This window comes from Heterobasidion irregulare (genome assembly GCF_000320585.1).
Source record: "Heterobasidion irregulare TC 32-1 unplaced genomic scaffold scaffold_01, whole genome shotgun sequence".
In the NCBI taxonomy this organism is placed as follows: Eukaryota; Fungi; Basidiomycota; class Agaricomycetes; order Russulales; family Bondarzewiaceae; genus Heterobasidion; species Heterobasidion irregulare.
Window position 1 is genome coordinate 897,734 of NW_009258197.1, and position 18,829 is coordinate 916,562.

Here is an 18,829-nt window from a genome sequence, read left to right on the forward strand (position 1 = left end):
CCGCTCCTCAACTCTCGTCATCGTTCATCATGGCCTCGACACTCCTTCGCCGCCAGCTGCCACGCATTTCACATCTGGCCCCACGACGCTGTATTTCAACATCTTCCTCTCTGTACCAGCAAACTGAGTCCAGGGGAGCATACACACCAGAGGGCAAACATGTTTTCGACACGCACACTGTAGAGGATCTACATGGGATGGCTGCGAAGGATATTCTTGCAGAGACTGGTTCGAGAAAAGAGAGCCAAATGAGGCATTTCACAGGTAAGTTCTATCTTCCTCAGAGGTATAGATACTCACTCATCTTTCCTATCTCAGTCAATTTCGGGTAAGTACAGAAAATGACATATAATGCCCAATTTTGCGAAATATCTGTCACCACACAGTCCCCAGCACCCCGCTGCACACGGTGTGCTCCGGCTAATTCTTGAACTCAATGGAGAGGAGATTCTCCGTGCCGACCCCGTAAGACGTTTAGTATTCACTGGCCATTTCTTCTTTATAACACACTTTTCTGCTAGCATATTGGACTCCTGCACAGAGGAACTGAGAAGTTGATTGAATACAAGACATACATGCAGGCTTTGCCGTACTTTGACCGTCTGGATTACGTGTCCATGAGTAGGTCCTACACTCTTCCGTGCACCATCCAGTATTGATGTTGCGCTGTAGTGACGAACGAGCTGTGCTACTCGCTGGCTGTCGAAAAGTTGCTCAACATCGAGGTACCTGAGCGTGCCAAATGGGTTCGCACTCTATTTGGCGAGATCACTCGTATCCTCAATCGTATGTTTCCCAGACTTAGACATGTGGAGCTAACGTTCATGAATAGCTTCCTCACAGACTTGATGGCCGTGCTCACACATGCTATGGACGTCGGTGCCTTGACGCCATTCCTGTGGGGTTTCGAAGAGCGCGAAAAACTCATGGAGTTCTATGAGCGCGTCTCCGGTGCGCGTCTGCACGCTGCGTACGTGCGCCCAGGCGGTGTCGCCTTCGACCTCCCTCACGGCCTCCTCAACGATATATTTCAATGGGCGACACAGTTTAGCAGTCGCGTCGACGAGATCGAGGAGGTTATTACCGGTAACCGTATTTGGAAACAGAGGACGATCGGGGTAGGGAAAGTCACTGCTCAGGAGGCCCTTGATTATAGTTTCTCGGGAGTCATGCTCCGAGGGAGTGGAGTCAAGTGGGACCTAAGGAAAGTCGCGCCGTACGATAAGTATGACGAGGTGCGTCCGCGAGTCTTTCCACAAATACATGGTGTCCAATTCAAGCATGTGATGATGTATAGGTTGAGTTCGATATTCCTGTGGGGAAAAATGGTGATTGCTATGACCGTTACCTTTGCCGTGTTCAGGAAATGCGTGAGTCGTTACGGATCATTGACCAGGTGAGAGAGGTCAACCCTCGCCTCTTGATTGACACCCTCACCACTCACATCCTACAGTGCTTGAACAAAATCACTACCGGCCCTGTCAAGGTTGATGACCATAAATTGGTCCCACCTCCTCGTGCATCGATGAAGGAGAGCATGGAGTCTCTCATCCACCATTTCAAGGTAAGATCTATTTTTTGTCTCTAACTTGCTTTATTTCATCTTTGATACTCACACGGGATGTGAAATACAGATCTTCAGTGAAGGATACTCTGTCCCACCGGGTGAAACGTACTCTGCTATTGAGGCGCCTAAGGGGGAGATGGGTGTTTACCTTGTTTCGTGCGTGTGCTTTCGTCCAGATTCAGTAAGTGCTGCTCTTATAGTTTCTACCTACTTGAATAGGGACGGCACCAACCGCCCATATCGATGCAAGATCCGCGCACCTGGCTTCGCGCACCTGGCTGGAGCTGACTTCATGATGAGACGTGAGTCCTATATTTTTTCTGACTGTTCCAAAAAGTTACTAATTCTAACTCTTTGCAGATGTGAGAGCATTTGCAATATGTGATCATTATCTGGCAGCTGACCCTTGTTCAATGCTCTGTAGCATTTTATTGCAGATGTTGTCGCCATCATCGGCACGATGGATCTTGTATTTGGGTGCGTAAAGTCTGTACCATTTCTCTTCCTCCCATATGCTGATTTTACGGTAGCGAGGTGGATCGGTAGATTTAAATCGAGTTTCCCTGAAACTATGATTTACGGTTCATTAATACACGATCGTCGCCCAAGACGCAACCCATTCTTATACGAGAAATTTCGCTCCCCGTTCGCCTTTGATTTTGTTTGTCAACCGATTCTTACACTGTGATGAGAGGGTCTGCGTCCTTGTCGCTAACGTGGAAGCTGATCTCCTTGGCCAAAGCCCAACCCTCCCCGTCTAATTTACTGAACTCTTCCCTTAGTCGGTTGGCCAGGATTGGAAGGTAGCCTCGTTCTGTGTTCGAATGGCCGCCTAATTGTGAATGTCCAGTGATCAGCAATAGCCTAGAGAGGCAGTTAAGAAGCTCCTTACAGAGGATAACACTCCGATCCGCGGCTACGGCGGCAAGGACTTCATGCTGAAACCGACATATTGAGCGGTTTTGAACAGTCAGAAAGAGAGTGGCATACATGCGACATTTCGCCAGTGAGGTAGACATCTGCCTTGATTCCCTGGAGGACGGAGCCGCCTGAACCAGCACAAATGGCTATTGTTTGGACGTCGTTGTGAAGCCTTGTGGGCGCCTGAGCAACTTGAACTTGGTGGATGGCATGAGGAAGATGGGTGAGATGAAGTCCAAATTTCTGGGGCAGTGTGCTCACGATGGGTAAGGCCCAAGTATTTCTTGACTCTCTCCTGCAACACCTTGAAGCTTACCTTCTCGTCCAAACACACAAGTCGTCCTCCACCTCCAAGACTGGGTACCGTCTCCCCATGTAAGAGTTCGACCTTGCCCTCCCCGAGGCCGTCCGCCAGCCAGTCATTGATACCACCATATACCGAGTCTAGTGCAGTATGTGGCGAGTATATAGAAATACCTGCGGTTGCGCACCAGAGCAGGGATGCTTGTAAAGGGTTGGCGAGGGTTAAAGAGGATAGTGGTTTAAACAGAGGCGGATGATATGCAATGATGGCCGCTGCAGGAAGGGCAATCGCCTCCTTAAGGACTTGAGGCGTAAGGCTGTATGTCGAAAATGATGGATAAGGTCTGTGAAAGTGCAGTGTGGCAGAGAAACTCACTCGATCGTGAGGAGGACATTGCGAGAGTTTCTGTGTTGTAGTGGAGGGCCTTCTGCCGGGGGTCATATTCTTCAGAAGGGCATCACTACAGCTAGGAAATGGGTTTGATGAGACCTAACAGTAAACCGACCTGTTGCCGACATAGCGCAGGGTCAGTGCAAGTCGAACGTTGAGCCATTAGATACATGCATTATCCCACTTTTCAGCAAGACTCAGCGGAGCGATCCGTTCCATTGCCTTGCTAACAAGCTTTATGACGGACATAGTGGCGTATCCCTTGAAGATCTCGAGAATATTGCGAAGAGAATGTTGCTTGCCATGGGCCACCGACGTCTGCTCGATTCCCGAAAACATGGTGCGCCACGTGCCCGAGTCATATCACGTGTGGATTGGTGGAGGATGACGAGGAGATCGGTCATCCAGAGGGCAAACCAAGCATATGTTCCCCCACCTATATAAGGCTGCATCTCGCCGTTTCACAGGACCACTATCGTTCACCCTGTTTTCTTCATCAGTACCCTCTTCCTCGCGTCCTTCTCCCAGACAACTGCACGCAATGGCCGTCAAGGATTTTGTAAATGTGCGGACCCGTCGATCGCGCCGGCTAGATTGCTAATGTTCGGCTTGTTCAGGATACCATCGCCCAGAACCAGGTCACCATCTTCTCCAAGTCTTGGTGCCCTTACTGCAAGCGTGCCAAGGGCCTCTTCGCGTCGGATTACTCTGATGTCAAGGTCAAGGTCATCGAGTATGCCTCTGCTTACGGATAGCCTTTCGCTTCAATTGACGGCTTTCAAATTCAGGCTCGATGAGAGGGATGACGGCGACGCTATCCAGGCTGCTCTGCTTGAATTGACCGGTCAGCGAACCGTTCCCAACGTCTTCATTAGTGCGTGTCTATATATTCCTCTTACTTGATCTGACCTTTCCCTCGCACCTGTAGACAAGAAGCACGTTGGAGGTGAGCTTTTTGTTCATCTATTCTGAGTTCTGAAATTGACTCGCTCATTCATAGGCTCTGACGCGGTGTATGCCCTCCACGCGAAGGATGGGGTCGCTCCTCTCCTCGCATAATCACTTAGACAAAGGATGCGCTTTGTATCGTAACACCATATGCTAGAACCATGATGGCCATGCGCCAACTATACCGATAATCTCCTGGTTACTCTTGAGCCTATCAGATTTTATCAAGGTTGTATTACAATCTGTCAAAAGGTATCCAATCGGCCGAGAAATATCACGAGAGCGTAGTAGCAATACACAATAGCTACGGCCGAAACTGGAAGTACAAGAAAAGCTGCTCTACACGAGCATCAGTCCAACATTCTTTGAGACGGCACATACTGTGCAGTCTCGGAAGACGAGTGAATGCAAAAAGGAGTCAACGACAGTACGTTCACAAAAGAGTGACGATAACGAGCGGTTTCAGCAGTAACGAAGTCAAAACGGCGCCAGGAAGAAAATGCACTGGCTGAGCATGTGTTCAGACACAGAGCGCGACTCGCCTCACAGGCTTCGTCGTCCTTGTCCGTCGCTCGGGAGTTGATCATCGAGACCAAGAAAGGTTTTCGCCACCGCGAAGGGTACCTCTTTGACTTCCTTAGCGGCAACTCCGGCGACGCCTTCAAAGGGATTAAGTTCATCACGAGCCTTGACAGACCCGTGGGCCAAACCGTCAATTATGCCCTCGACCTTCTCTTCAACGCCATTGTCCGGCAGGCCAAGTCCACGGGCTTCAAAAAAGACTGATGGGTAGAAGAATGTTAGTTAGACCGCACTGCTGGGCATTGGTGACGAGGAGAAAACAACGAACTATCTGATGTCCCGATGCGGCCCACATGGACGCGACCAACGTCGCGAACTGGAGCAGCGAGGGCTCCCAGGGATGAAGACACTGCAATAAAGGCGAACAGCATGAAGGGGCTCGACGAGATTTTCATTTTGAGAAATGGGTTGCAGTAGCTGCGATGGCAAACGATTGTGGATTCGAGGATGAATTCAGAGAGAGAAGCAGTGAGAAGAGGTGGAGATGAGATTGTTCTGAGCGAGAGAAACGACTTATATAGGCCCAGAAGAGCTGTCTTACGGCTCAGCTTGACCTCATATCAAGGCAAAACGGCACCGAACGAGGATCTCTGTGAGATGTAAACTCATGCTCGTCGTGGTAGCGTTAGGATACTTCTAGAGATGTCAGGCAAGCACGCGAGGGGATGATACAGTGGTCACCAAAAGGATACGGTGTTAGAGCGGGCGTGAATCACGACTCACGACAACGTCCCCGAGGAGAGGCAAATCAGTATTTCGACATTCAAGGTGACACTCAGCTAGCGAGATAATTATGATCTCCCAATTTTTGGATCCTCAGTACCAAATGTTAGACGGTGGATGCGATGATTTGCTCGTGCTCCTTACACTTTCCTCGACGATGATGGAAATGAATGTCGAGGATCATCACGCTGTGGCGCAACGCGTGGAGACTGGCTTGTTCTCCGGTCCATACGGCTCCGATCGTCACGCTCAGTAAAAACATTCTTCAGGTGAACGTCAAGCTCAGTCAAAAAAATGGTCTTTTATCATGCATCCGTCAAGAAAGTGGCGCGAAAAGTCATGCACAAGTCATAAACTGCTAAAATTGGACACGACTTTCACACGACTTCTGCACTGCTTTCATGACGGATACATGACAAAATATCAATCTTTTGACTGGGCATGACGTTCACTTGAATTTCCGTTTCTACTGAGCGTCACGCGTCACGCGGCACGTCTTGCTCAACCGGATCACATGAGACAAAATGGACCCGACAAGTTGTGAAGCTGTCCGTTGGTCTTGCTGGGAGCGTTCAATACCGGGCTATATGACAATAGGATAGGAGATGCTGGTATTCAAACAGACGACCACAAGCGCAGTGGTACTGGAGGCATCGAGCACAGGACACGAAGAATAAAGAATAAAAATAAAAATATTGCCGATTCAATGATAAACATCAACCTCTTCTCAAGCAGACGCTGAGCTATGCGCACCCGCACTAGCCGTCACCTTCGCAGGCACATCCGAAGCAGACGTTGCGGCCGAAGGCGCAGCGGAAGGCCGGCTCATAGGCACGTCTTGTCCGAACAGTGGCGGCGCATCGTTCGGGACAGGCGCTGCGGGCTTCTGCGCACCGATGGGGAGCGTCGGTACGGGCACGGGCACAGGAATGGGCGCAGGTACGGGCACGGGCACAGGAATGGGCGCAGGTACGGGGATGGGAGCAGGCACGGGAATGGGAATAGGCACGACCGGAGGCGCTGCAGCTTGACGGCGGAGCGCAGGCGCGTTGGGCCTCTGCGCGCCAGCAGGGGGCGACGGAGCAGGGGCGGGCACAGCTGGGTGTGACGGCTCTGCGGAGACGGATGGAGGTGCGGGCGCTAGTGCAACAGGTGCAGGTGCGGGCGCGTTGGGCCTCTGCGCGCCAGCAGGGGGCGACGGAGCAGGGGCGGGCACAGCTGGGTGTGACGGCTCTGCGGAGACGGATGGAGGTGCGGGCGCTAGTGCAACAGGTGCAGGTGCGGGCGCGTTGGGCCTCTGCGCGCCAGCAGGGGGCGACGGAGCAGGGGCGGGCACAGCTGGGTGTGACGGCTCTGCGGAGACGGATGGAGGTGCGGGCGCTAGTGCAACAGGTGCAGGTGCGGGCGCGTTGGGCCTCTGCGCGCCAGCGGGGGGCGACGGCGCAGGGGCGGGTGCAGCTGGGTGCGAGGGCTCTGAAGCAGACGGAGGTGCGGGTGCACCAGGTGCGCCGGGTGCGCCAGGTGCAGCAGGTACAGCGGGTGCAGGTGCAGCTGGAGGCGCGCGCCGAAGCGCTGGTGCGTTGGGCCTCTGCGCGCCAACAGGAGGCGACGGCGCAGGGGCGGGCGCAGCTGGGCGCGAGGGCTCTGGGGAAGATGAAGGCGCGGGCGCAGCAGGAGCGCCAGGAGCGCCGGGTACTGCAGGTGCAGGCGCGGCAGGTGCGGCTGGAGGCGCGCGCCGAAGCGCTGGTGCGTTGGGCCTCTGCGCGCCAACAGGAGGCGATGGCGCAGGGGCGGGCGCAGCTGGGTGCGAGGGCTCTGGGGAAGATGAAGGCGCGGGCGCAGCAGGAGCGCCAGGAGCGCCGGGTACTGCAGGTGCAGGCGCGGCAGGTGCGGCTGGAGGCGCGCGCCGAAGCGCTGGTGCGTTGGGCCTCTGCGCGACAGCAGGAGGCGACGGCGCAGGGGCGGGCGCAGCTGGGTGCGAGGGCTCTGGGGCAGATGGAGGCCCAGGTGCTGCGGGTGCTGCGGGTGCAGGCGCAGGCGCAGCAGGCGCGGCTGGAGGTGAGCGGCGAAGCGCGGGCGCGTTGGGCCTCTGCGCGCCAGCAGGGTTCGACGGCGCAGGGGTCGGCACAGCTGGGTGCGGGGGCGCGGAAGCAGACGAAGAGGCAGAAGCAGGAACAGGGGGCGCCGCGGGCGCCACAGGGGGCTCGCGGCGGAACACAGGCGTGTTGGGCGGGTTCGGCGGGAGGGACGGGGAGAACATGTTGTTCGCGAGCGCCGCGGCGGACGCCGAGGGTGAGACGGCGTCTGAGGCCGAGAGCGTCGACGTCTCCGTAGCTTGCGAGTCCTGGCGCCTTATGGGCGGTTTCGCGCTCCCTACTGCACCCGCTGCGCCTCCGGCGACGCCCCCCACTGCTCCTGGGATGCCGGTGACGATACCTGCGATGCTGCTTGCCACGCCCGTAGCTGCGCCTGCGGCGCTCTTGATGGCACCTATAGCGCTGCTTGCGACTCCAGGGCCATCGAGTGCCGCGTTGTTCATCGCATGACGGATCTGATCTGCGGCCTGCGCCTGTGCAGCGCGGATTTCATCCGTGTCGGTGCCAGCGAGAGCAGCCTCGGCGGCGGCGGCGGTATGGCCGAGTCCGAGAGCATCGATGAGCGGTGTGAGGGCGGACCCGACGATCGGCAGGCCCTCGAGCAGTGCACCGAGGCCGAGGACGTCACGAGAGTTGACCTGGTCTGAGGGAAGTGCAGGTGTGAAATGAGAAGTGGAGGTAAGAAGGAGGGGAACGTACGATCAGAAGTAGAGGAAGGGACGTTTGAGGTGCTCGTGGACGAGGGCATGCCGGTTGCATCAGCAGCAGCAGCAGCAGCGGCGCTTGTGGTAGCTATGTACGAGGAGGTGCTGGTAGTATCCGCTTCAGCCGCCGGGGCTGCTAGTGCCACGATAGATGAAGAAGATGAGGAGATGGCGAGGGAAGCGAGAAGCATCGAGGAGCTCGAAGGGAACTTCATGATGACTGGTATGTAGAAGGATGAACACGCGAATAAAAATAAACTAGCGGAAGGTGTAGAGTATGCAAAAAGCGGGAGATGATGAAGGTTCTCGTCAAGAGATGGGTGGTGAGTGCAGTCAGACAAAGGAGGGTTTAAATACCTTTCGAAGCGAGGTCTCAAACAGCAGAGCTGGTAGATTGGATTGAAATCGCAAGACCATGTCTGGCAAGAACGGGTATGACGTACGTGAAACTGGGATGTGAGTCGTCGGTCAGCGATGAAATTTAGCAATCGAAAAAGCATATTATCATCGCGCACGACATAATTGTTTCTTGAGAACCAGACCTAGACCATGATAAAATAGACTGTGCGATGTACAACCGATGGTTCAACACGGGACGAGTGATAAGAAGCAGGCTTGTGCAGATATAGAACAAAGAAGCTGCGAACGAGGTGCCGTATTGCGCGAGTGCTTCTCTCGACAGAACCGCTTCACGTCGCGCATCTGATGGGACTACATCGAAACGGAGGCAATATACATGTTTCAATTGTGACCAAAATCCATCAGTGTTGGGAACCAGTGCTCCAGCTATCTCATCTCATTTAAAGAACCATGAGAACGTGCGAGAAATCCGTATTTTGTGCACGACGTACGTACCGCAAACACTGCTGACTGGGTAGCCGACGCGTCAGCTGAGCCGCCCCCTCCTGTCCATTTCCCATGCCTCGCCCTGAGAGGGGAACGCGCGACGTGATCGGGCGGTGGGAGCGTTTCCGAGGCGTGCACTCTCTAATATAGAATCCCACAGACCAGATAGGGCCCGCAAAACAGGGGTTCCCATGCATGACGAGAAGAAACACCACGCGAGGGAGCAAACGCTGGAAGAGCGCGGTCAGAGTGAGCCGTCGGGTCAAGCGCGGAGAAGAAGGGTGATTCACATGAGCACAGATAGGATCAGAAATAGCATGGCCAAGGACGAGTCTATTCCAAAGGTTTGCGCGCGTTCTGGTGGCATCCGGGCGAGTCGGAGTGGCAGCTGAGTGGTAGAGGAGCGCGCGCCACGATGTGCTGGTTGTGACTGGTGATCGGGCCGAGGACATCCGAGGCTATCTGATAAGATGGCAGTGCCACCGCCGACCTTGGAGCCATGCGCGGCGGCTTGAGGGGCGTGTTCAGGTGGAGAAGGGAAGCGAAGGAGAGCTCTCTTATGGAATCGGGGAGCTGCACTGAACGGGTTGAGTCAGAGGGACGGGCGGCGGTGCAGGGCAGTTGCAGGGCGGACAGCCAGGAGCCAAGCAGTGGCCAAGCGAGGGGTTGGAGTTGCGGACCTTCAAATGGCCGGGCACATAAAGACGAGACTCGCGTTGAAAGCGACGACGGACGACGCTCTGAACCGGACGGCGAGCAGCAGGGAAGCGCAGGTGAGTGGCTGCCGAGAGGAAGGAGGTGGTGGGACAGGGGGCCCGAGGGAGCGGTAACACAACTCAAATGGTCCTGTTACCGCTCTTTCGGGTCGGGCTGGCATTCCCACCGTCGATTTCTCCCACTAATCCCGTCTTTTTTTCTCAAGTCGCCTCAGCTCACTCGACATCATGATCTTCCCCGACGACTCGAAGGACCTCTCCGACACTGCCGTCTCATCCACCATCGAACCCTCCTCCTCAAAGGTCCGTGCGCCTCTTTCTCCCTCGCCCTCTGATCTTGACCCGTTCCCAGATCACCGACACAACGGTCCCAGATCACGGATCTCTAAACAATGACATCGAGCGGTCGTCCGCCCACAAAGCTAACGCCTCCGACCCATACATGTTCAACAACGGCTACAAGAACGAGGAAGAGCTCGCAGCACTCCGCAGACGCAAACGCGGTGGCAGGCTCGAGCGCTATCACCGACGCCAGAATGCCGTCAGTCTCCCTATCTTTCTCTGTATTCTCATGCTCACTTATTTCGTCCCGCGCCGCGCATATAGCTCATCGCTTCGCTCCTCAAGCCCATGGAGGAGCACACCGAAGATGCGCGAATCGAAGAAGACGCCGCGCGTTTGCCAGTGAGTCCCAAATTATCGCACTGTCGACACCAGTTCACTTACGGTACGGCCCTCCCTCAGGTAAAAATCGCCGTGCGGGCAAGCTTAATAGCAAACTTTGCGCTCTGTATCTTACAAAGTGAGCGCTTCGTTTCTGAGCACCCAGTGGCTTGATCATTTGATCGACGCCGATGCTTTCAGTGTACGCTGCCGTATCTTCCGCTTCGCTTTCCCTCCTTGCGACCGGCATCGACTCGGTCTTCGACATCGGAAGTAACGTCCTGCTTTATTGGCTACACCGAAAAGCAAATGCCATGGACGAGAAAAAGTGGCCCGTTGGTGGCGCACGGCTCGAGACCATCGGAAACGTGATATATGGTGAATTTCGCATTCGTCTCATGCGGAGAACTTTATAGAAATCATCCCTACGTTTTCCTTTGTTCCAGGATTCTTGTAAGCAATTTTCCAAAATTACGCATGAAGCAGTAGTCATCCGTTCCAAACAGGATGGGCTCGGTAAACCTGGTTGTTATCGTCGAGTCCGCGAGGGGGCTCATCACACATGGCGACGGTGACCTGAATCAGCTTCATCTAACTTCTCTAATAGCAGTCGCGGCCGCCCTGGGTATATGAGGTCCATGTATGCGCTATTGGAAGTTAATTGACCAACCATGGTTTTCCTCCAGGCGTCAAATTTCTGTTGTTCTTATATTGTTACTCGCTCCGCACAAAGTCTAGTCAAGTTTTGGTCCTTTGGGAGGACCATCGTAATGATCTGTTCATCAACTCTTTCGGTGAGCGTGCACTAGCGAGGTTGGATACGAAATGAATGACTAACAAGTGACTGACGCAGGATTGCTCATGTCCGCGGGTGGCAGTAAATTGAAATGGTGTACGTTATTCATGACTCTTACCTCCTGCAGTCGTTCAACCGTTTTTATCCTGCAGTTTTGGACCCTATGGGAGCAATCATCGTGCGTTGTATCGTCACGGTCCTCGGAGAGCGTGGACATTAACGGCATCATTCCAGATCGCGCTTGGAGTCATCATTGCGTGGGGCCGCACGATACATGGCCAGTTCGAGCTCCTCGCGGGCAAGTCGGCGCCGCACGACTTCATTCAGCTCATCATCTACAAGGCCATGATCTTCAGTGATGATATCGAAAAGATAGACACCGTGCGGGCGTACCACGTCAGTGTCGCCCTTTCTCTCGCGCTTTAGCTCGAGCACGCCAACCTGACCATTTACGCCCTTTCACCTCTTGTTCTTCCTCGTGCAGAGTGGACCGGTATGTTTTGATTAGCTGATGTGAAGGGTACGAAAGTTGGCTGACGAAGTGCCGTGCAGGACTACTTTGTCGAGGTGGACATCGTGATGGACGCGCGGACTCCGCTCTGGAAAGCGCACGACATCAGCCAGCAGCTGCAAGACAAGATCGAAGTCCTTCCAAACGTCGAGCGCGCGTTCGTGCACGTGGATCACGAGACGACACATCCTCCGGTGCGCGATCAATCCAAAAACATCCACTTACTTCTCCGTCCTGCGCATCTCTCTGACACGCACCTTACAGGAACACCGAAAGTTTATATGACCGATCACGATATCCAACACATAGACCCGCGGTGTATGCGCCAGCGAGCCGCTTCGAACCTTTCTTGTTCCGGCCCATTTGTATTCGAGAATTATAAAGGGCATAATCAAACTATAACAGGCTATTCCTAGTATCAAACTAGCAATCCGTAGTGTATCATTGGAATGTCGATATTGACAGGCTCGCCGGGCGTCCATGGTCAACACTCATCATAAGTTGTCCGATCCAACAAGGAATGTAATGGATCGGAACCTGTCATACCGGCCCCGAGCTCTTGCCTCTTGACCAGTCCTCGAGCAGCTTGATTCCGGAATCAAACTCCTCTAGCAGGTTCCTGGTCGAGTTTGGTGTCGCCACTGCCTTTTGGCTGTGCGTAGGTGCGGCTCCCATCGCATATCCATAGTCGGCGGTATCTATCCCGGGCACCCATCCACCAGTAAAGTTTGATTGATATGCATTTTTGTGGTCGCTGTAAGCACGAATAAGGGGCTGTGTCTTGGCCCATTTTTCAATTCTTATCAGCGGGGATAGAGGGTAGTTAGATGTGATATGGGGTTTCGGTGTAGAGCGTCGGCTCACGTCTTCCGTATTGCATCTTTGCGAATGGTGAAATGGGACGCAATCACGTCCTGTGCATATGGTAGGAAGAGAAGAAGCAAATTAGAAGAGGGCAAGTCAGGCTCTAATGAGGAGACGCACAGCCCAAATCCCGTTCTTGTGTTCGTCTTTCATCCAATCGACGACTGCCCAGCGAACGGTCTGCAAATAGATGTTCTTATTATACGCTATACTACTGTGATTGCTGGCATTGGCAGTGCCATATCCGGGTCTGGAAACAAGTGCGCAGCATCAGAATATGAACAATGAAACGTATCTGACAGGGCGTACTCGTTGAAATAGGGCAGGTCGATCAGGATCATGCTTTGAATGCTGACGAGGACCTGCAACAGGGTCGACTTATTCGACCATTGTTCCTCAGGCCTGCATCATGAAGCGGGTGATCAGAATAATATAACAGGTGTACGGGTTGTTAACCCACCGGCCTGGCCAAGTACCCAGCAATGACAGACAGACTTTGCCTGAATTGTACAGATTGGGATTGAAGCGCACGCTCCCGCCGCCCGTCGTGCGGAGATGCATGAGTGGTGGCACATTGGGGTACTCCAAAGGTATAAAGCAGTCGAACTCAAAAAGACCACCCTCGTACGGCGTCCCGGTCGGTCCCGCGATCATGATTTTGCTGTCAGAATGAAATGTTAACGAAACCGAATAACCTGATATGAACAAAGGCAAGGATGACGGCAAACTTACATTACGTCGTTCCGCACTTCATCGACACGGACCCATACACCGGGAGGTAGTGAAGTTGCCGTCACCGCTAGCTCTTTGACAAGGTGCAGCCTACACTTCGGGTTTCTGGTTGCGGAGGCTGTCATCGTCAATTCATTGGTATAGGAAAATGTTGGATAGGTGAGGCCGGTCCCGTTGCTGCTAGTTTCTGAGAGCGCGACATGTTTGAACGCCAAGTGCTCGCATTCGCGGGTGTACACTCTTTCCATATCCACTGCGAAATCTCGATTCTTCCCTTTTCCCTTCCCCTTCCCCTTCCCTCTTCCTTTGCCGTCGACCGCACCGTTGGCCTGATCGACTTGCTTCTCTTCGGCATCAACAGAGATATCTTTGCCCATGACTTTCATGGCCCGTTCTATGTCATCCCGCGCTGCAATAATATCGCCGCATAAGGAACTCGCTCGGATCGTGATGTCATCGACTTCTTCATCGCCGCCTTGAACTTGCATGAGCTGTGAAGCGCCTGCCAGAAACGCCTCGCACTGCTTCGTGAGCTTCTTGAAATGGGCGTATAGCGGCTGAGATCGCGAAATGGGCGCATTGGGCTTGGGTCTTTCCCAGACGACTTCTCCATCATTCCACATCCACCCCTCGAGGCCGCAAGACTTGTCTTTATCCCATTGCTGCTCGATGAGAATTTCGACGGTAAGCTCGCAGTCCGCCATGCGCCGGAGAAGAGCCAGCATGGCATAATAGACTTCGCTGCGGAGAATCCAGTCCGAAACGGAGTCATTGCGCAGGAGGCTGCCCAGGAGTTCTGGGAGTTGCGAGAGGGGCAAAATGTGTTGGATGCATGCATGCGGGAGTATGTCATACATTTTTCCAGAATCGGAATAGGGATCAGGAAGGAAGTCTTTGATGGTGGTCAAAGCACGGACGACTACATCGTCCCAGTGGGCGGCCATATTTTGGGCTTGTTGACCCCGCGTGTCTGTAGAGTGAAGGTTTACGCTCTTTTTCCCGCGCGCGTTTGGATATTGACCAGGTCCGTAGTGTTGATGGTGAGTTCCTCCGGTCCCATATCCTGTCCCGCCTGGTCCCACGGAAGCGCCGGCATTCGCAGAAGCTTTGGTAGCAGTATCTTTCGCCCGCGCATCTGAGTTTGCTCGCTCGCCGATATAGAGTCTGTCAAAGCCTCCTAATGCTTCGAACAAGGCAATGGCACGAACTTCCGCGCAGCATGATTCGACAGTGCAGTTCGCTGATTTAGCCTTGCCTCTGCAAGGCGGAGAACACGACAGCGGAGTGAAGCATCCTCGGCAGTGATTGATCTTGCATTTGCTACACGACACGTGCAGCAGGCTCAGTAGGCTAGGTGGTGGGAGATTCGCAGAGAACGCGACCTAATAGCAGTAATGGTTGATCAATTTTGTTATGAGTTCGAGATGCTAGGGAGCGTACAATGCCTCGAGGGGATGGAAGGGACGCGCCGCACTTTGAGCACGGTCGGTCGGCAGTAAATAACTCAGTGAATTTTTTCAGCCTGCTATCTGGCGGCTTGTCCAGCCCCGTGGTGGATTCAGAAGAGGCTCGGATGCGACCAGAGCTCCTAGGTTGAGCTGACTCAATACCGGTAGTCACTATATTGTTGTCACTATTTCGCGTCGATGATCTCGTTGCTCTCTTGACAACGCCACTCTGTGTCTTCCGGGAGTCTTCGAGGGAGCGTTGAATCGCGAGCGCTTCACCTTCACTACCTTCGTCATCTCCAATATCGATCACATCGTCGTGGTCGTCTGGTTTGTATAAAACACCAGACGTGCCTGAAGCGGAGGCGCCTGCTGTACCTGCTGTACCTTCGTTTCCCCACTCTTCCTGAAGCTGCCGCGCAAGCGCCTCACTCGCCTCTTGTTCTCGAATCTGTGCCAGAATTTCGTCTAGGTCCTCGTCTTCATGCGCCGGTTCCGCCTTGGATGCGATACGCTTCGAACGCTTAGCAGGTCTTTCAGTAATTGTATCATCGGAAATGGATTGGCGGCGTCGCCTCAAAGCCATAGTAGAATATAGCTCAATGAAGGAAGTGTGTACGATGACTCAGGTGTAGGTGGAAGAATCTACAGACAAAGGATTTACAACATACTGTAGCAAATTCACGCAGACTGCGAATAATGCACGTGCTCAAAACCACGTGTTTGAGTTGCCACAGACGCGTCGCAACGCGTCGAAAGTTTGACATCGAGTATGGAACGAATGATAAGTGAGTAGCCGCTGCGGCCAGGCGAGATTCAAATGTCGGACAGTCTCATTAGTAGCCGAGGCTACACTCCTCTCTGTTATCGTCCTCGCGTGCCAGCTGCTGCATCGGATTGATAAGTGCAAGCTCACTCCCCTCGAATCTCTTTCGCTCCTCTCGAGAAACACCTCGATGACCACTAGGTGGCCTCGCACAGGTATCGCAATCGGCGCCCTTGCTCGGATTTCATATGCGAATCCTATCAGAAAGAGCCCTTCTAGTGAGCAGGCTCAAATTCAAGGTCACGTCCGAATACAAGGACTTCCGCATCACCTTCTCGCTCCTAGAGAGGGTATATTCATCCCTCCACCTCCAAGTCCAAAGGAGGAGCACAAACACATCATCATAGCATCCATCCTCGCGTTGTCTTTGATGCTGCTGGCAGTTCTCGTAATCCGATGCATCATCCCATTGACGGTTGGGAGGCTCGCACGAGGCACCGTAAGGGGCGGGAAGACCACGGGGCAGCAAACGCAGTCTGATCGTGACGGCAACGATGGGCGAGCAGAGAAAGGGAGAGGAAATGATAGCAAGGCCTGTCAGGATTATCAGACATTGGGGAAGATCATCGGAGGGGGGTATGTGATGGTCGTGCTAGAAGACGATCAGAAACGAGAGGGGGTCGAGGGCAGGCGAACAGTGAGGCTTCCGGAAAAGCCTCCTGCAGTCGTTCTGAAAGAGGAGCTTCCTCTGTCGCCAATTATGCTGGTCATGGGCAGTCCACACGATTCCCGTCCAGCGTACCACACGCGGGCGAAACTTACACTGTATGCGACACAGTAACCTCTGATTTGCTACGGAATGGCGATGAGCACGGCGATGTGAAGAGGCACCTGTGGACGTGGTGATAATAAAAAATTAGTGAACCATCATGATCATTCTAACCATGTCAAAATACCTGCAACCGGATCGTCGCAACGAGGACGCCCCACTCGCCGTCGATCATAATTAGCCAGGTAACATCTGGTACGACGGGGATGGCCCCACTGACATTAGTGTTACTAGATGATGACGTCGAGAAATGGTTCATGTATCGCGCCCTGCATGAATGTTCAGTCGGTGTTCAGTCGTGCAGAGAGGTAGCAGCCAAGCGTTCTGAAACAAGTGGGCGGGAGGAGAGCACACGGAAGCCAAAAAGGCAATCGAAGACGCGAACTGCCGGACCAGTTTGACTGTGGCTACCAAGTCCTCGTCAAACCTGCCATCGCCCAGATCCTTTTAAAGCCTGTTCCGTTTCTCTCTCCTCCCTTCCCCTCCAGGCATCATCCTCACATCCTTCTTGTTTATACCAAACGCTTGAAGCGTTCGCCGGACCTTCCTATTCTCATCTTCGGCACTACGTCCGCCCGTTCTTACCGCCGGACCACATAGCCAGACGCGACACACGACACAAACCGTCATTGGGACTCGTCGACTATACCCATGGTACGCGCTCCTCGACGATATACGTGATTTCCATGATCTTCGTCGATCTCAAATTATGTGTCTTTACGGTAGGATTCACATCAGTCAGATCCGGAGGAGTTCTACGTGAAGCAGGATAGGATCGGTATGTCGTGAACACATTTGATCAGACAATCGCAATTGACGCGTCAGAAAACTATCAGGCAAAGGATCATTTGGAGAAGTTTATAAAGGGTATGGCGCTGCAATTTCCCGAACCATCCACGCGCTCCCTTGCTGAATCCTGGCCACCTGGCCACTAATAAAAGATATGACAAGCGGACGCAGAAGACTGTCGCGATCAAGATTATAGATCTCGAAAGTGCCGAAGATGAGATCGAAGACATCCAGCAAGAGATACAGATTCTTTCCCAGTTAGATTCCCCTCACGTTACGAAGTGTGTTGGCTCTCCTCAATAATCCTCTCATTGATCTTGGGCGTGCCCTGACTAACCCAAATCGCGACTTCGACAGATACCATGGGTCCTACTTGAAGGGATCTCATCTCTGGATTGTTATGGAGTAGGCGCATAAATGTAACATGCGAATTCAAACTGATCGCTTTTCTGCAGGTATTGTTCCGGCGGTTCATGCTCTGATCTCGTTAGTTCATCATTCATTCATGCGCAACAGCGGTTAAATCTTTCTGTAGATGAAGCCAGGCGTGTTTCGCGAAGAGTACATCGCGATCATTATTCGCGAATTGCTTCGCGGACTCGACTATCTTCATACGGAAGGAAAGCTTCATCGGGATATCAAAGGTTCGCTTCCAGGACATCCGTTTCATTTCTTCTCACCTAATTCTTCACCCGTGTAGCTGCCAATATTTTGCTTTCGGCTGGCGGCGAGGTGAAGCTCGCTGATTTTGGTGTCTCCGGACAGCTCTCCGGAACACTGTCCGCGAAGAAAAACACATTTGTTGGAACGCCATATTGGATGTCGCCAGAGGTCATCAAACAGAGCGGGTACGATCATAAGGCTGATATTTGGAGTTTGGGAATCACAGCTATCGAATTGGCAAAAGGTGAACCACCATATGCGGAGTTGCATCCTATGAAGGTGTGTGTGCTTTTAGTAGTGACGAAAAGCCATTTTTTGCTCGATCGTAGAGATTAACCTATCTGACATTGACATGATCATAACAGGTTCTCTTCCTCATTCCTAAGAACCCTCCTCCGCAACTCGATGTCAGCTTTTCCAAACCATTCAGAGAATTCGTTGGGTATTGCTTGCAAAGAGATCCACGGGAGGTGTGGTCTGCTGCTTTACATCTGAAATGTCATCTGATTTTCGGCGAATCTATAGCGTCCAAGCGCACGTGAATTGCTGAAGCATAAATTTATTCGCATGGCAAAGAAGACGAGCTATCTTACCGAACTTATCGAGCGACACGAGAGGTGGAAGGCAGAAGGTGGCGAGAGATTGCAAGAGGAGGAGCAGGGTGGTGGAGAGGATCCGTAGGTCTCATGCTTCGATATGGACGAACAAATTCGCTAACATCATATTAGCAATGCTAATGCTGACCCAGAGGACCTATGGGACTTCGGTACTGTTCGTAACGCAGCTCGGCCTAGTACGATTGGGCGTGCTCATCCAAATGGCGTGCAAGTATCGGGGCCGCCATTGACGTGGGATTACAACGGTACCACACGATCGCAGACATCATCTGGTTCGGGCTCGTCTGGAAACAGCGCGCGCCGTGGGCTAAGCTCTGATTCACATACATCTATATCGTCCTCGATCACTGCGAA

The 18,829-nt window shown here is 53.3% G+C and overlaps 8 protein-coding genes across 8 annotated transcripts; 5 read left to right on the plus strand and 3 right to left on the minus strand.

Moving 5' to 3' along the window:
• The first annotated feature begins 3 nt into the window (after positions 1 to 3).
• On the plus strand, positions 4 to 2,321 carry HETIRDRAFT_456657 (uncharacterized protein). Its single transcript, XM_009542445.1, has 12 exons — positions 4 to 264; positions 319 to 328; positions 387 to 465; positions 522 to 621; positions 673 to 786; positions 844 to 1,235; positions 1,298 to 1,396; positions 1,454 to 1,564; positions 1,635 to 1,723; positions 1,787 to 1,871; positions 1,992 to 2,044; positions 2,098 to 2,321. Exons 1-12 carry the CDS (start codon positions 30 to 32, stop codon positions 2,111 to 2,113), a joined length of 1,383 nt encoding a protein of 460 aa, XP_009540740.1. The 5' UTR covers positions 4 to 29; the 3' UTR covers positions 2,114 to 2,321.
• On the minus strand, positions 2,245 to 3,431 carry HETIRDRAFT_413128 (uncharacterized protein; the record flags this gene model as incomplete). The annotated part of the gene is made up of 6 exons (XM_009542446.1): positions 2,245 to 2,399; positions 2,460 to 2,505; positions 2,558 to 2,685; positions 2,750 to 3,108; positions 3,168 to 3,219; positions 3,380 to 3,431. The coding sequence occupies 6 exons, from the start codon at positions 3,429 to 3,431 to the stop codon at positions 2,245 to 2,247; spliced, it is 792 nt and encodes a 263-aa protein (XP_009540741.1).
• A 174-nt stretch (positions 3,432 to 3,605) lies between these two features.
• On the plus strand, positions 3,606 to 4,290 carry HETIRDRAFT_140551 (glutaredoxin). The gene is made up of 5 exons (XM_009542447.1): positions 3,606 to 3,747; positions 3,800 to 3,915; positions 3,971 to 4,056; positions 4,111 to 4,128; positions 4,183 to 4,290. Exons 1-5 carry the CDS (start codon positions 3,724 to 3,726, stop codon positions 4,239 to 4,241), a joined length of 303 nt encoding a protein of 100 aa, XP_009540742.1. The 5' UTR covers positions 3,606 to 3,723; the 3' UTR covers positions 4,242 to 4,290.
• An 82-nt stretch (positions 4,291 to 4,372) lies between these two features.
• On the minus strand, positions 4,373 to 5,577 carry HETIRDRAFT_406665 (uncharacterized protein). The gene is made up of 3 exons (XM_009542448.1): positions 5,436 to 5,577; positions 4,981 to 5,348; positions 4,373 to 4,912 (listed from the first exon to the last, which is right to left on the minus strand). The coding sequence occupies exons 2-3, from the start codon at positions 5,105 to 5,107 to the stop codon at positions 4,674 to 4,676; spliced, it is 366 nt and encodes a 121-aa protein (XP_009540743.1). The 5' UTR covers positions 5,108 to 5,348; positions 5,436 to 5,577; the 3' UTR covers positions 4,373 to 4,673.
• A 4,662-nt stretch (positions 5,578 to 10,239) lies between these two features.
• HETIRDRAFT_121342 (inorganic ion transporter) lies at positions 10,240 to 12,052 on the plus strand (the record flags this gene model as incomplete). Its single annotated transcript, XM_009542449.1, has 11 exons — positions 10,240 to 10,338; positions 10,404 to 10,481; positions 10,542 to 10,599; positions 10,662 to 10,828; positions 10,950 to 11,085; positions 11,147 to 11,254; positions 11,314 to 11,352; positions 11,409 to 11,434; positions 11,491 to 11,652; positions 11,809 to 11,961; positions 12,032 to 12,052. 11 exons carry the CDS (start codon positions 10,240 to 10,242, stop codon positions 12,050 to 12,052), a joined length of 1,047 nt encoding a protein of 348 aa, XP_009540744.1.
• A 66-nt stretch (positions 12,053 to 12,118) lies between these two features.
• HETIRDRAFT_468407 (uncharacterized protein) lies at positions 12,119 to 15,397 on the minus strand (the record flags this gene model as incomplete). The annotated part of the gene is made up of 8 exons (XM_009542450.1): positions 12,119 to 12,566; positions 12,632 to 12,681; positions 12,752 to 12,881; positions 12,941 to 13,033; positions 13,092 to 13,292; positions 13,364 to 13,650; positions 13,681 to 14,570; positions 14,998 to 15,397. 8 exons carry the CDS (start codon positions 15,395 to 15,397, stop codon positions 12,308 to 12,310), a joined length of 2,310 nt encoding a protein of 769 aa, XP_009540745.1. The 3' UTR covers positions 12,119 to 12,307.
• A 370-nt stretch (positions 15,398 to 15,767) lies between these two features.
• On the plus strand, positions 15,768 to 16,418 carry HETIRDRAFT_423832 (uncharacterized protein; the record flags this gene model as incomplete). Its single annotated transcript, XM_009542451.1, has 1 exon — positions 15,768 to 16,418. One exon carries the CDS (start codon positions 15,768 to 15,770, stop codon positions 16,416 to 16,418), a length of 651 nt encoding a protein of 216 aa, XP_009540746.1.
• Positions 16,419 to 17,138: 720 nt separating this feature from the next.
• On the plus strand, positions 17,139 to 18,539 carry HETIRDRAFT_307611 (uncharacterized protein; the record flags this gene model as incomplete). The annotated part of the gene is made up of 9 exons (XM_009542452.1): positions 17,139 to 17,184; positions 17,243 to 17,273; positions 17,348 to 17,476; positions 17,553 to 17,600; positions 17,651 to 17,681; positions 17,731 to 17,839; positions 17,896 to 18,137; positions 18,224 to 18,328; positions 18,384 to 18,539. Coding segments are annotated over 9 exons (897 nt in total), but the record flags the coding sequence as incomplete, so codon positions are not given.
• Between the last annotated feature and the right edge of the window lie 290 nt (positions 18,540 to 18,829).